The sequence below is a fragment of the Eretmochelys imbricata genome, chromosome 12 (assembly GCF_965152235.1).
Source record: "Eretmochelys imbricata isolate rEreImb1 chromosome 12, rEreImb1.hap1, whole genome shotgun sequence".
NCBI lineage: Eukaryota > Metazoa > Chordata > Testudines > Cheloniidae > Eretmochelys > Eretmochelys imbricata.
Window position 1 is genome coordinate 2,189,828 of NC_135583.1, and position 12,851 is coordinate 2,202,678.

Genomic DNA, 12,851 nt, shown 5'->3' on the forward strand with positions numbered 1-12,851 from the left:
GACCCCGCTAAGCATTAACACTAAATCACATCTACCTTCACTTGGCCTAGGTCGGCAGGTGAGCAGTGAGTGCCAGGGTGAAATGTTGGATTACCGGCGCATGCTAATGGAAGACTTCTCGCTGAGCCCGGAAATCATTTTGAGCTGCCGAGGGGAGATTGAACACCACTGCTCAGGGCTGCATCGGAAAGGGCGTACTTTGCATTGCCTGATGAAAGTTATACGTGGGGAGAAGGGAAACATTGGACTGAACTGCCAGCAGGCGGTAAGGAGAGGCATATGTCACTTCAGTTCCATGTTGTGTGCTCTGTAGAAGAACTGCTTACTCTAATTGATTACGTTGCTGTGAGGATTCTAATGGATGCAATCTAGCCATACAGGGAACTAATAAAAGCTGGTGGTAGCTGTACATCCTGGTACCGTGAAGCTTGACTTAGTATCCAGCAGCAGTTGAAAATTTTACTTTAAAGATCCAATTACAGTGTTGCGTTTCTTTAACTCCGCTTTAAAAATTCCAGCTGCATACTCGATCTCCAGATACTGTAGTTCTTTGAAATCATCTGGCTCTTTCCTGCACACATGGTGTAGGGAAACTTCCATTTATACAAGAATATTCCACTTTTTTGTTTGCCAGAAATGCAAAAGCTCTTCACAATTTTACTTTTCACTATTCTGTTTTAGTCTTTATTTCTCCCAGCTTGAACAATGAAAATAGACTAGTCATTTTCACTTCAAGTTCTGATACGCTACAGTGCTGCAAAGTTTGGGTTGCAAACATTTCAGGGAATATTAACTCTTCTCCAAAAGATGAGAAAAAATAACAATTTTTCTTTTGTCTTTAAGTTTTATAAAGACTCTTTTCTAAACATAAGTTTTGTTCAGATTTGACCTGACAGTAACCCTATAAATTGAACTCACTAATTCATTAATGTCTGTTTTCAAACTTATTAGTTCTGCTTAATTTTAAGTTTGTGCCTAATTTCTATTTTAATGACTATACTGCTTGTTTGTGTGGGTTGATCCTGGAAGTGGCACTCTGGAGGGCAATGACAGTTGATGACAACTGGTGTAGGGACTTCACTTCTAGTGTGATGTGGCAGTCTGGGTGAGCAGCTAAACTGTTAACTGCAATGTGTGGAAGTCACTGTAGCCATAACTCATGGCGATCGGGGAAAGTCCCAGACAACTGGAAAAAGGCTAATGTAGTGCCCATCTTTAAAAAAGGGAAGGAGGATGATCCTGGGAACTACAGGCCAGTCAGCCTCACCTCAGTCCCTGGAAAAATCATGGAGCAGGTCCTCAAGGAATCAATTCTGAAGCATTTAGAGGAAAGGAAAGTGATCAGGAACAGTCAGCATGGATTCACCAAGGGCAAGTCATGCCTGACTAATCTAATTGCCTTCTATGACGATATAACTGGCTCTGTGGATGAGGGGAAAGCAGTGGACGTGTTGTTCCTTGACTTTAGCAAAGCTTTTGACACTGTTTCCCACAGTATTCTTGCCAGCAAGTTAAAGTAGTGTGGGCTGGATGAATGCACTATAAGGTGGATAGAAAGCCGGCTAGATTGTCGGGCTCAACGGGTAGTGATCAATGGCTCCATGTCTAGTTGGCAGCCGGTATCAAGTGGAGTGCCCCAAGGGTCGGTCCTGGGGCCGGTTTTGTTCAATATCTTCATAAATGACCTGGAAGATGGTGTGGATTGCACCCTCAGCAAGTTTGCAGATGACACTAAAGTGGGAGGAGTGGTAGATACGCTGGAGGGCAGGGATAGGATACAGAGGGCCCTAGACAAATTGGAGGACTGGGCCAAAAGAAATCTGATGAGGTTCAACAAGGACAAGTGCAGAGTCCTGCACTTAGGACGGAAGAATCCCATGCACCACTACAGACTAGGGACCGAATGGCTTGACAGCAGTTCTGCAGAAAAGGACCTAGGGGTTACAGTGGACGAGAAGCTGGATATGAGTCAACAGTGTGCCCTTGTTGCCAAGAAGGCCAGTGGCATTTTGGGATGTATATGTAGGGGCATTGCCAGCAGATGGAGGGACGTGATCATTCCCCTCTATTCGACATTGGTGAGGCCTCATCTGGAGTACTGTATCCAGTTTTGGGCCCCATACTACAAGAAGGATGTGGAAAAAATGGAAAACGTCCAGTGGAGGGCAACAAAAATGATTAGGGGACTGGAATACATGACTTATGAGGAGATGCTGAGGGAACTGGGATTGTTTAGTCTGCAGAAGAGAAGAATGAGGGGGGATTTGATAGCTGCTTTCAACTACCTGAAGGGGGGTTCCAAAGAGGATGGCTCTAGACTATTCTCAGTGGTAGCTGATGACAGAACAAGGAGTAATGGTCTCAAGTTGCAGTGGGGGAGGTTTAGGTCAGATATTAGGAAAAACTTTTTGACCAGGAGGGTGGTGAAACACTGGAATGTGTTACCTGGAAAGGTGGTGGAATCTCCTTCCTTAGATATTTTTAAGGTCAGGCTTGACAAAGCCCTGGCTGGGATGATTTTAGTTAGGGATTGGTCTTGCTTTGAGCAGGGGGTTGGACTAGATGACCTCCTGAGGTCCCTTCCAACCCTGATATTCTATGATTCTATGAACTTCATTATAAACTCATTGCAAACAAAGTGGCTTGTGGCCAAACCATTTTCTTCTATTTTTATTAATAATGAAATCTAGATGAGTGTGAGCACTTGATTAAATTTTGTATATTAAGTTATATGGAGCTTTTTTGAGAGTTTATTTTGGACTCTTGAAGTTAGCAGATGCATCAGTGGAGTGATTGCATACTTTGAAATTGGATTGTCTCCTCACAATTTAGTTACTCTGGAAAGTGTCAGAGGATGGGTTTCACTTGGGGAGTAAGTCACAGGTTTTGTAGCAGTTAAGATAAGTCTCTCATGACTTAATGTGAAGGGAATCTCCATAAGATACTATGAAAATGCAAACGTTTGGAAAAGAATGTGGGAATAATCTATGCTTTTCACTGGACTGTCTGTGGGGACTTTTCAGATCTTCTCTGATTCAACCATTGATTTTTGTGTTGCAAGCTGGCTCAGTAGCAGTGGCTGCCTATAAATCTAGTGGCCTGTGCTCTGGAGAAAATAAGCAGCAGGAGCAAACAAAATATTAATTAGTAATGGAATTATTAATTTCCCCCTTATTTTGTTGGGTGAGGGTAGAGGGATGGGGAGAATAGACTGATGCACAAATAGCTTTCTAAATGGAATGTTCATCTTATCAAGTAGTAGTGGGCACTTAAGTATCATGTGTGACATATATAACACTTAAGTTCCCACATAGCTACATATAAACTTAAGTATCTGGATTCCTTTATTGCTGCATTATATTTCATCTGTGCAGGATATTTTGATGATTAGTGACTGCCTCAGCTATCATTATTTTTGGTCCATTCTAGTATCACACCACAATGAGCTTGCTGCTTTTGCCCTTCTGTGGATGTTAGTTAAAGCACGTCTCTAAAAAGAGAACATCACCTTGATCCCTGCTTCTAGATCGTATGCTTTGAGTATAAGAAAAATAGGAAGTCATCTAGGGCTTGTCTACACTACCGCTTAAGTAGACGTAAGTTACATCGACTTAAAGAGACATCCATGCGGTGCTATGACAGCTCTTCCACAACACAGCTTCTGCCTCTCGTTGAGGTGGGGTAATTATGCTGACCTGAGGATGCTCTCCTGTTGTCAAAATACATTTTCACCAGTCACACCACGGAGACACAGCTGCATTGGTGCAGATTAGTGGGATAGTGTAGACTAGCCGCTAGTTCTCAAAGGCATGGCCCTTTGAGGCACCAGTAGATGTCTCTCACAAAGATCAATGATTAATGTTTCAGTGCCTTCTAGAACCTTGCCCTTTAGTTCCTTACTGACAGCAGTCAGCGAAGGAGAGCCCTGCCCCTATTAGGGCAGAATTGTATGCTGAGCTGTTGATGCCTGTGAGGCTGGGTTTTCGGCCCCTCAGTTTGAGTTTACTCTTTGGGATGCATTGATGGCCTCTGCACTTTCTTCAGGGATATTGTTCTCTGCAGCTCCATTAACTTCGGTGCTGCACTGGTAGCTCTAGGGGCTTTATGCAGTGCCAGGTTGGCCTTTTGTTGATGTGTTGTCTCTGGTGCATGTCCAGAGTTGCAGACATGAAGGTCGCTATCTTAAAACAAAAAAACTTCAAATCCAGACTCCAGCGAGAAACTGCTGAATTGGAATTCATTTGCAAATTGGATACTATTAATTTAGGCTTAAATAGAGACTGGGAGTGGCTAAGTCATTATGCAAGGTAGCCTATTTCCTCTTGTTTTTTCCTACCCCCCCCCCCCCCCGATGTTCTGGTTTAACTTGGATTTAAACTTGGAGAGTGGCCAGTTTGGATGAGCTATTACCAGCAGGAGAGTGAGTTTGTGTGTGTATGGGGGTGGGTTTTTGGAGGGGGGTGAGGGAGTGAGAGAACCTGGATTTGTGCAGGAAATGGCCTAACTTCATTATCATGCACATTGTGTAAAGAGTTGTCACTTTGGATGGGCTATCACCAGCAGGAGAGTGAATTTGTGTGGGGGGGTGGAGGGTGAGAAAACCTGGATTTGTGCTGGAAATGGCTTTTAGATAAGCTATTACCAGCAGGACAGTGGGGTGGGAGGAGGTATTGTTTCATATTCTCTGTGTATATATAAAGTCTGCTGCAGTTTCCACGGTATGCATCTGATGAAGTGAGCTGTAGCTCACGAAAGCTCATGCTCAAATAAATTCGTTAGTCTCTAAGGTGCCACAAGTACTCCTTTTCTTTTTGCGAATACAGACTAACACGGCTGTTACTCTGAAAAGAGAACACTAGGATCTCTTAACAATTGATGATCCTTAGGGACATTGAAAGTAGAGGCTTTACAAGCTTACTAGAGCTGAAAGCCGTTAGGCTCCCTCTCACACATTTTCTCCCACAGACCAGAGGGCAACTGGCGCAGATTTTCAGACAATATGGTCACAATGTATTACCTACATCAGAGGTGGGCAAACTATGGCCCGTGGGCCACATCTGGCCCATGGGACCGTCCTGCCCGGCCCTTGAGCTCCCAGCCGGGGAGGCTTGCCCCCGGCCCCTCCCCTTCTATCCCCCCTCCGCTGCAGCTATGCTGCCACGCAGGCAGCGGGGCTGCAAGCTCCTGCCGCTCTGAGCGGCATGGTAAGGGGGCGGCAGCAGCGCACACAGAGGTGGGGAGGTTGGGTAGCGGGTCCCAGGGGTCGGTTGGGGGCGGTTCCGGGGGGCGGTCAGGGGTTGGGGAACAGGGGGGTTGGATAGAGCGTGGGAGTCCTGAGGGGCTTGTCGAGGTGGGGATGTGGATAGGTCGGGGCAGTCAGGGTACCGGGGGTGGGGGGGGGGTTTGGATAGGGGGTGGGATCCCAGGAGGGGGGCAGTTTGGGGCAGGGGGTCCCAGTCAGGGGATGGGAAGTGGGAGGGGGTGAATAGGGGGCGGGGACCAGGCTGACCAGGCTGTTTGGGGGACATAGCATTCCCTACCCGGCCTTCCATACAAGGAGGAAGGCCCGCACCCCGATGTGGCCCTCAGGCCAGAAAGTTTGCCCACCCCTGATCTACATGGACAGGGGTTAGTCACCCCTGCTGTGTTAGGAGGCAATCAGTCTGCTATGCACTTTGCAGGGATTAAACTTTTCAGTCGATAGCTTGATTAGAAAAAATCTGGATCGTCTTGCATTCAGTCATCTGAGCAGTGTCATGACTGATATTTGTCAGGCTGCGGTCATCCATACATTGACTAGTTTGTTATAAAGCAGAACATCTGCTTCAGTGCAGGTAAAGACCCACCATGCATATCAGACCTCCTTCGTTCACACTGGGGAAAAGGGCTCCAATGGCCATCTCTGTTTGTTCTCATCCCCAGAATACTGAGGAAGAATCAACAGAATAGTCAGAACCTTAGTCACTTTGGTCTGGTCCTAACAGAGCTGGCCCTTCCAAAGTTCATCCGCCCACTTACCTCAGAGTCCAGATTTATTGTCCCAGCAGAACAGCTGGTTGTTTACTTACAAGTTTCTTCATTTGACAGCACTGCTAACAAGCTTCTATGGAAGCATGAAGGGGGTGTACCAGGCCCTGAGGCCCCCTGCTGGAGACCTCTTGGCCTTACCACACCACACCCCAGGAAAGAGCAGAAGAGGCGAGTCCTCCAGGTTGCCTAGAGGAGCTCTGGGGAAGCAGCAAATCAGAAGATGCTGCAGGGAGCAGCCAATCAGAGTCCAACAGGTTCATATAAAAGAGCTGCTGGAGTGAGCAGATTCAGTTGCTGATTGGAGCCAGAGGATCAAGGAAGATGTTCCTTGCTGACTGCAGGGACTCAGACTTCAGCCCTGAGATAAAGATGAAAGTAGTGGGTCCACGGGGAAGTGGCCCGTGGTAACACAGCGATTAAAGGGACACAGCAGGTGGCGGCTGCTTATAGGGTTGCTGAGTTGAAACCCAGATTAGGGGGCAGGCCTGGGTCCCCCCCAGCCAGCCACTACGGAAGTGGCTTAAGCCCTGAGAAGGGAAGTAGCCCAGGAAGGAGCTGAAGACCCTGAGAGAGGTCAGCATTTGTGGGACTCTTGATACCACCCCAGAAGGGGATTGAACTGTAACGAGTGACTCATCTGGAGAGCTGGGGCAGTAGGCGAAGGCTCCAGGGAGGAAGCCCTGGGAGCACTGCTCCAAACCAGAGCAGGGACAGTCTGAGAGAGTGCCCAGAAGGGGCTGAGAGACTGTTTGAATCAGGGTGCTGCAATAGGCCCTGCTGGACTGGTTGAGGACTGAGCCCAGAGATAGGGCTACGGGCATAGACTTTACAGAGGGTACTGTGGCAGGCCCTGGTGAACTACCCTGTAAGGGGTCTGTTTTGTTGGTGCGTATACAGACTGTGTGTGACTTGGCCAGAGGGCTGAGTCACTGAAGACCCACCTGAGAAGTTTAACTGCCAGCAGGGGTCACCGCAAGCAAAGCAGAGAGGTGCAGTGCAGACACACCCAGCTGACAGGGGCTCTTGCATAAGGGGAGTGACCCTCTCACAGGAAGGATATCTTGTCTTTTCCTTGTTTGAGGAGATAAAGACAGTCCTGTTTGTCTTGAAAATCTTCCACTAGGAGGTGTTATGCTACCAGACAGATGTAGTTTAAAGGGTTGGCTTAAAGTTAGAAAGGTCTAGATCCTGGTTGTGTTCATTCTTGGATTCTAGTCTGGTGTTAAGGCTGTCCCTGGCTATGACTTAGGTCATGTTTCTGCCAGCCATGTCCTTGCAAAAGGAACCATGGCATTTGTCCAGCCTCCGAAACAGTTTTTAAAGGTGTTATAAACTTTTGCCTTCTTGTGTGAGCGTTGTCAGATCCTAGTGTTTCACACTGTTACTAACCAAAATTATGTAAAATTTTGTAAGTTCATCCAACCAGGAGGATGGAAGCTTTACTGGCATATGGCAGCAGTGTGTCCTTCCCTGAAATCCATAGGGCTATGGAGTTGTGGTTCCACCATCTCAGATTACTATAGTCAGCCCTATATCAAGGACAGATACTGGTTTTGGGAGGGCAGTACCTCTGTCACTGTTTAACAGGGCTCCTCACCCCACCTCCTTAAGGAAAGAACTGCTAGCTACTCTTGTTGTCTCTGTAAAGCAGGCATGGGCAACTACGGCCTGCGGGCTGCATCTGGACCGTGAGCCATTTTAATCCAATCCTCAAGTTCCCGCTGTGGAGCAGGGTCTGGGGCTTGCCCTGCTCTGGTGCTCCAGCTGGAGATCAGGGTCGGGGGCTGCTCCATGCGGCTCCCAGAAGCAGCGGCATGTCCCCACTCCAGCTCCTACGGGTAGGGGCAGCCGGGGACTCTGCTCTGCACGCTGCCCCCACCCCAAGCATTGCCCCCACAGCTCCCATTAGCCAGGAATCGCGACCAATGGCAGCTGCAGGTGCAGGGCAGCATGGGGCAGCATGCAACAGAGCCGACTGGCCAAGCCTCTGTGTAGGAGCCAGAGTGGGGACATGTTGCCGCTTCTGGGAGTCACTTGAAGTAAGCGCCACCCAGAGACTGTACCCCTGAGCCATCCCCCAGCGCCCCAACCCCCTGCCCCAGCCCTGATCCCCCTCCTGCCCTCCGAACCCTTCAGTCTGAGCCCGGAGAACCCTCCTACCCCCAAACCTCTCATCCACAGTCACACCCCAGAGCCCGCACCTGTAGACAGAGCCCTCACCCCTTCCCACACCCCAACCCCAATTTCATGAGCATTCATGGCCCACCATACAATTTCCATACCCAGATGTGGCCCTTGGGCCAAAAAGTGTGCCCACCCCTGCTGTAGAGGCGATCTCATGAAAGAGAGGCAGCCCCCCACCCTTATGCTTCAGAGCTACAAACAAAGCTCTTGGGGGCAGAAAGGAACCGAGGCACAGTTAGAGCGGGGAAGATGTCTAAAAGTTTCTTCTCCATTCGAGTGGAGGTTGTAGATCTCAAGGGACATATGTATATGCCCTCTTAACAGCTAGCTTTGTCCAGGAAAGGGTCTGGGGCCAAATGGATGAGTATGTGACCCGTACAGCATCGCTCTGTTGAGTCAGTACAGTCAGAACAGGAGCTGCTGTTGACAAATGATTTCTCTTACTCTCATCACCTTTTCTGGCCTAACTTTTCTTTGGGCCCCTCTTCTCTTATTAACCCCATGAGCATGTCATCCCTTCCAGCAACAGTTGTGGGCGTAGCCGTCATTCTGCTCTCAAATTCTGATGAAGCTAATTGTGAGTCAATCAGCTCCTAATTCAGCTATGACAGAGAATAAAAATTGAGCAGAACCAAGGAACTATAAAGTGCTGCTGAAGAGCAGATGGACTCAAGGGCTAGTCTAGTGTGGGGTGGAGGAGAGTTTTAGGAATGCTTTTTCATGTTCACCACCTCTCACGAAATCATTCCCTCCCCCTCTTTCCTGTTGCCATGGCAGCTGGCTGGGCTGCTTTGACGTTTTGCACTTGGTTAAAAATCTGAATTTGGGGCCCCTGGAACAGCTCCCAAAACAACATTTTAAGTAATAGTGAAACTTTAAAGCAATGTAGCCCCTTCTGAAGTGCTGCTGAGAAGTCTCACCACTGGGGATTGCAGGCAAACAAACGTCAATGGAAACAGCATATCTCTTGCCCAGCCTGGTCAGCATGCTTTAAAGTCAACTGGGCAGATTAAACCATTGCTTTCATTAGCGAAGGAGATTGGGGAGTGTTGAAAGTCCTATTGTAATAACCTCTGGGTAGAGGCATTGAGGAATTTCACAGGCACACCAGTGTAAACTTTTTCAAAAGAACTGATTAACTGCCCTTGTTTTGTGTAATAGAATGTTATAACTGAAGTATTAACTTTTTTCAGCTGACTTACAGAAATTTCTGCTGCACAGAGTTTCATGGTTTTCCCTGTGTGATTAGTTTCTTCTTCTCTGTGCAGATATTTCACACAGCACCATGTGGGACAGAGCTTTAAAAATAGAGAGAGAAAGCAGTAACCACAAACAGGCAAAAGGGACTCAGGAACAGATATAGTACCCACTACTGCTTTTAATTCAGGTTTCTTTAAATGCCTAAATTTCAAATTGACAATATCCTTATAATTTAACTGCCAGGAAATGCCTGGCTCAGAAGTCATTGCTATTATAAATCACACCACCTGAATAAATGAAGAAAATATAATTATGGTTCTGGTTTTACTGTGCTTTTGACAATGCCTTCCTGGTAGTTAAAGGCCTGTATGTTAACATGTGGGAGAACTGACTTTATTCTCAGTGCTCTGATAAATTTATAATAGAGCTTAACTGCTAAAGGGGAGAGAACAAACTTCTCCTTTATGGGAACATGTGACTCTCATCATAAATGGGAGGTTCCCAGTGTCCTTTAAGTCACTGCCCTACAGCTTTGCTCTTGAAAACAACCATACAGAGTGAATTGTGACCTTTGCAATTCAGAGTGAGCAAAGTGAGTTTGATTCCAATTATGACATGTAACAGGAACATATGGATCATCTTAAAACTTGAAAGTATAGTCTTCTAAGGAGGGCATGTGGACTGTTGAGTATCACAGCAAGTGAAAAGCTAGAGTGTCTAATATGGAAACAAGACCTAAGCAGACAGCAGTGTGGTAATTCAAGACATCTCTTCTGCTCCACCTCACCCAATGTGTGTTGAAATTGGCTTCTTCCACTTGCTAACAGCCAGAGTTAGCATCCTGCACACAGAGACATAAGGAAGAATATCTTGTCTGTATGCTGACTTGATACACTCTGACCCAGACAACTATTTAATCTTCACTTGTGAGTATGTTGGAGTGATGAAAAAGTGAAACATTTTGATTTAGAAAACTATTTTATGATCCTTTTAATATGAAAAGTAATAGCTGAAATCCTGTGCTGTTGCAGGAGTGTAATTCGTTAAATCGTGGTTTTTGTTTTTTTTAAAGCCAAAACTGGCTGAAAATTTAAAAATTGGATGGTAACAGGCCATGAACCTAGCGACAATCAAACTTGGAGATGAGCTGTGGCTTCATGTAAATGAGTGAAGGTGGGTGAATCTGTGTGGTGAGCTGGAAGAGTTGCGTTGATTTATATGTGGGTTGTGTTGTACTGGGAAATTTGTGTGGATTTGTGCAGATGATGAATAAGGGGCTGTGCTGCAGTGAGAGACTGGGTGTGTTTGGTGGTGTTGTGGGTGCTGGTTATGTTGTGTGGGTGTCTTTGAAGAATTGTAGAGAGACAAGGTGGGTGAGGTAATATCTTTAATTGGACAACTTCCATTGGTGAGAGAGACAAGCTTTCAAGCCCCACAGAGGAGTTGAGCCAAGTAATCCACCATCTATGTAGTATCCTTCATATAACCAATGAAATGGTTGCATGCAAATTAGTTGTAGAGTAAGTGTGGTAATTGGCTGGGTTACCTCTGATATTATAGTTGTCTAGGACCCTTGGCGTGCCATAGATACATGCCTTGCTGTTGCATGGGTGTAATTCATAAAACTGAAAATGGCTGAGAACTTAAAATTGGATGGTAACAGACCCTATCCCAGTCATGATAGAACCTGCTGATATTCTGAATAAAAAGAGCTTTCAGCCATGCTCATAGCTGTTTCCATCGCTTCACGCCAACTCAACAAACATTCTAGACTTCAGAGTAACAATCCTGAAATCTTATATAGATAACTGGCCTGAAGCATTCTTAATGCCTTACATATGCAATGTCACTGTGGGGGAGGAGAGGAGGAAGGGCATGGGAATTCCTCTAGTACAGTGAAAAGAAAAGGAGTACTTGTGGCACCTTAGAGACTAACACATTTATTTGAGCATAAGCTTTCATGAGCTACAGCTCACTTCATCAGATGCATGCAGTGGAAAATACAGTGGGGAGATTTATATACATAGAGAACATGAAACAATGGGTGTTACCATACACACTGTAACAAGAGTGATCAGTTAAGGTGAGATATTACCAGCAGGAGAGCGGGGGGACGGGACCTTTTATAGTGATAATCAAGGTGGGCCATTTCCAGCAGTTGACAAGAACGTCTGAGGAACAGTGGGGGGTGGAATAAACATGGGGAAATAGTTTTACTTTGTGTAATGACACATCCACTCCCAGTCTCTATTCAAGCCTAAGTTAATTGTATCCAGTTTGCAAATTAATTCCAATTCAGCAGTCTCTCATTGGAGTCTGTTTTTGAAGATTTTTTTGTTGAAGAATTACCACTTTTAGGTCTGTAATCGAGTGACCAAAGAGATTGAAGTGTTCTCCAACTGGTTTTTGAATGTTACAATTCTTGACGTCTGATTTGTGTCCATTTATTCTTTTATGTAGAGACTGTCCAGTTTGACCAATGTACGTGGCAGAGGGGCATTGCTGGCACATGATGGCATATATCACATTGGTAGATGTGCAGGTGAACGAGCCTCTGATAGTGTGGCTGATGTGATTAGGCCCCCAACTAAAACCTCTCCAACGCATCATCAGGGATCTACAACCTATCCTGAAGGATGACCCATCACTCTCACAGATCTTGGGAGACAGGCCAGTCCTTGCTTACAGACAGCCCCCCAACCTGAAGCAAATACTCACCAGCAACCACATACCACACAACAGAACCACTAACCCAGGAACCTATCCTTGTAACAAAGCCCGTTGTCAACTGTGCCCACATACCTATTCAGGGGACACCATCATAGGGCCTAATCACATCAGCCACACTATCAGAGGCTCGTTCACCTGCAGGAAATTAGAAGTTTCCCAAATTTTCTCTTCTGCTCTTCAGTACAGAGGTCTGCTCTGGCCTAATTTTTAAGCTTGGAAAGGGTCATGCCATTTTCCAACCTTTCCCTCCCAAACCCGAGTCGGCATCATTGGTGCAGCAGCTGCATGTGCCACATTCCTGCCAGCTGCTGCCCCCTTCTGCGCTGTGTGCATTCCATGGAGCAAAAGGTACAGTAACTCCTTGGCACGCTGTCGATCCCAGGGACAGGAGGAAGAGAGCCCACCCTAAGAGGGTCAGGTTGTTTTCGCACTTGACTTGTACTAAATGCTTGTTGTCAGGTCCTGTCACGGTCAGGTTACAGGGCTGTACATCAGTAAATATATCGTAAACTAAACCACCTATGCAGTAGCATAACAAAGGGCCATCTGGAGAGGAACTGTGTTGTAGAGCTGATGACAGAGCCCATATCTCCTGACTCAGGGCTGTGCTTTAGCCACTAGATCATGTTTTGTCCCCATCTTGTGGGGCCAGGCTAGTCTGGTCAAAGGTTCAGAATTGATCATTTCTCCCACTGTCATTAAATAGA

General features: G+C 46.5%; 1 protein-coding gene across 2 annotated transcripts in view; it reads left to right on the forward strand.

Moving 5' to 3' along the window:
• Positions 1 to 12,851, forward strand: part of GLG1 (golgi glycoprotein 1) — a 187,663-nt gene that overhangs the window by 128,439 nt on the left and 46,373 nt on the right. For both annotated transcript variants that reach the window (XM_077831194.1, XM_077831196.1), the window contains one exon: positions 51 to 265. In XM_077831194.1, coding sequence (XP_077687320.1) covers positions 51 to 265 — 215 coding nt within the window. The remainder of the gene's footprint in view (positions 1 to 50; positions 266 to 12,851) is intronic.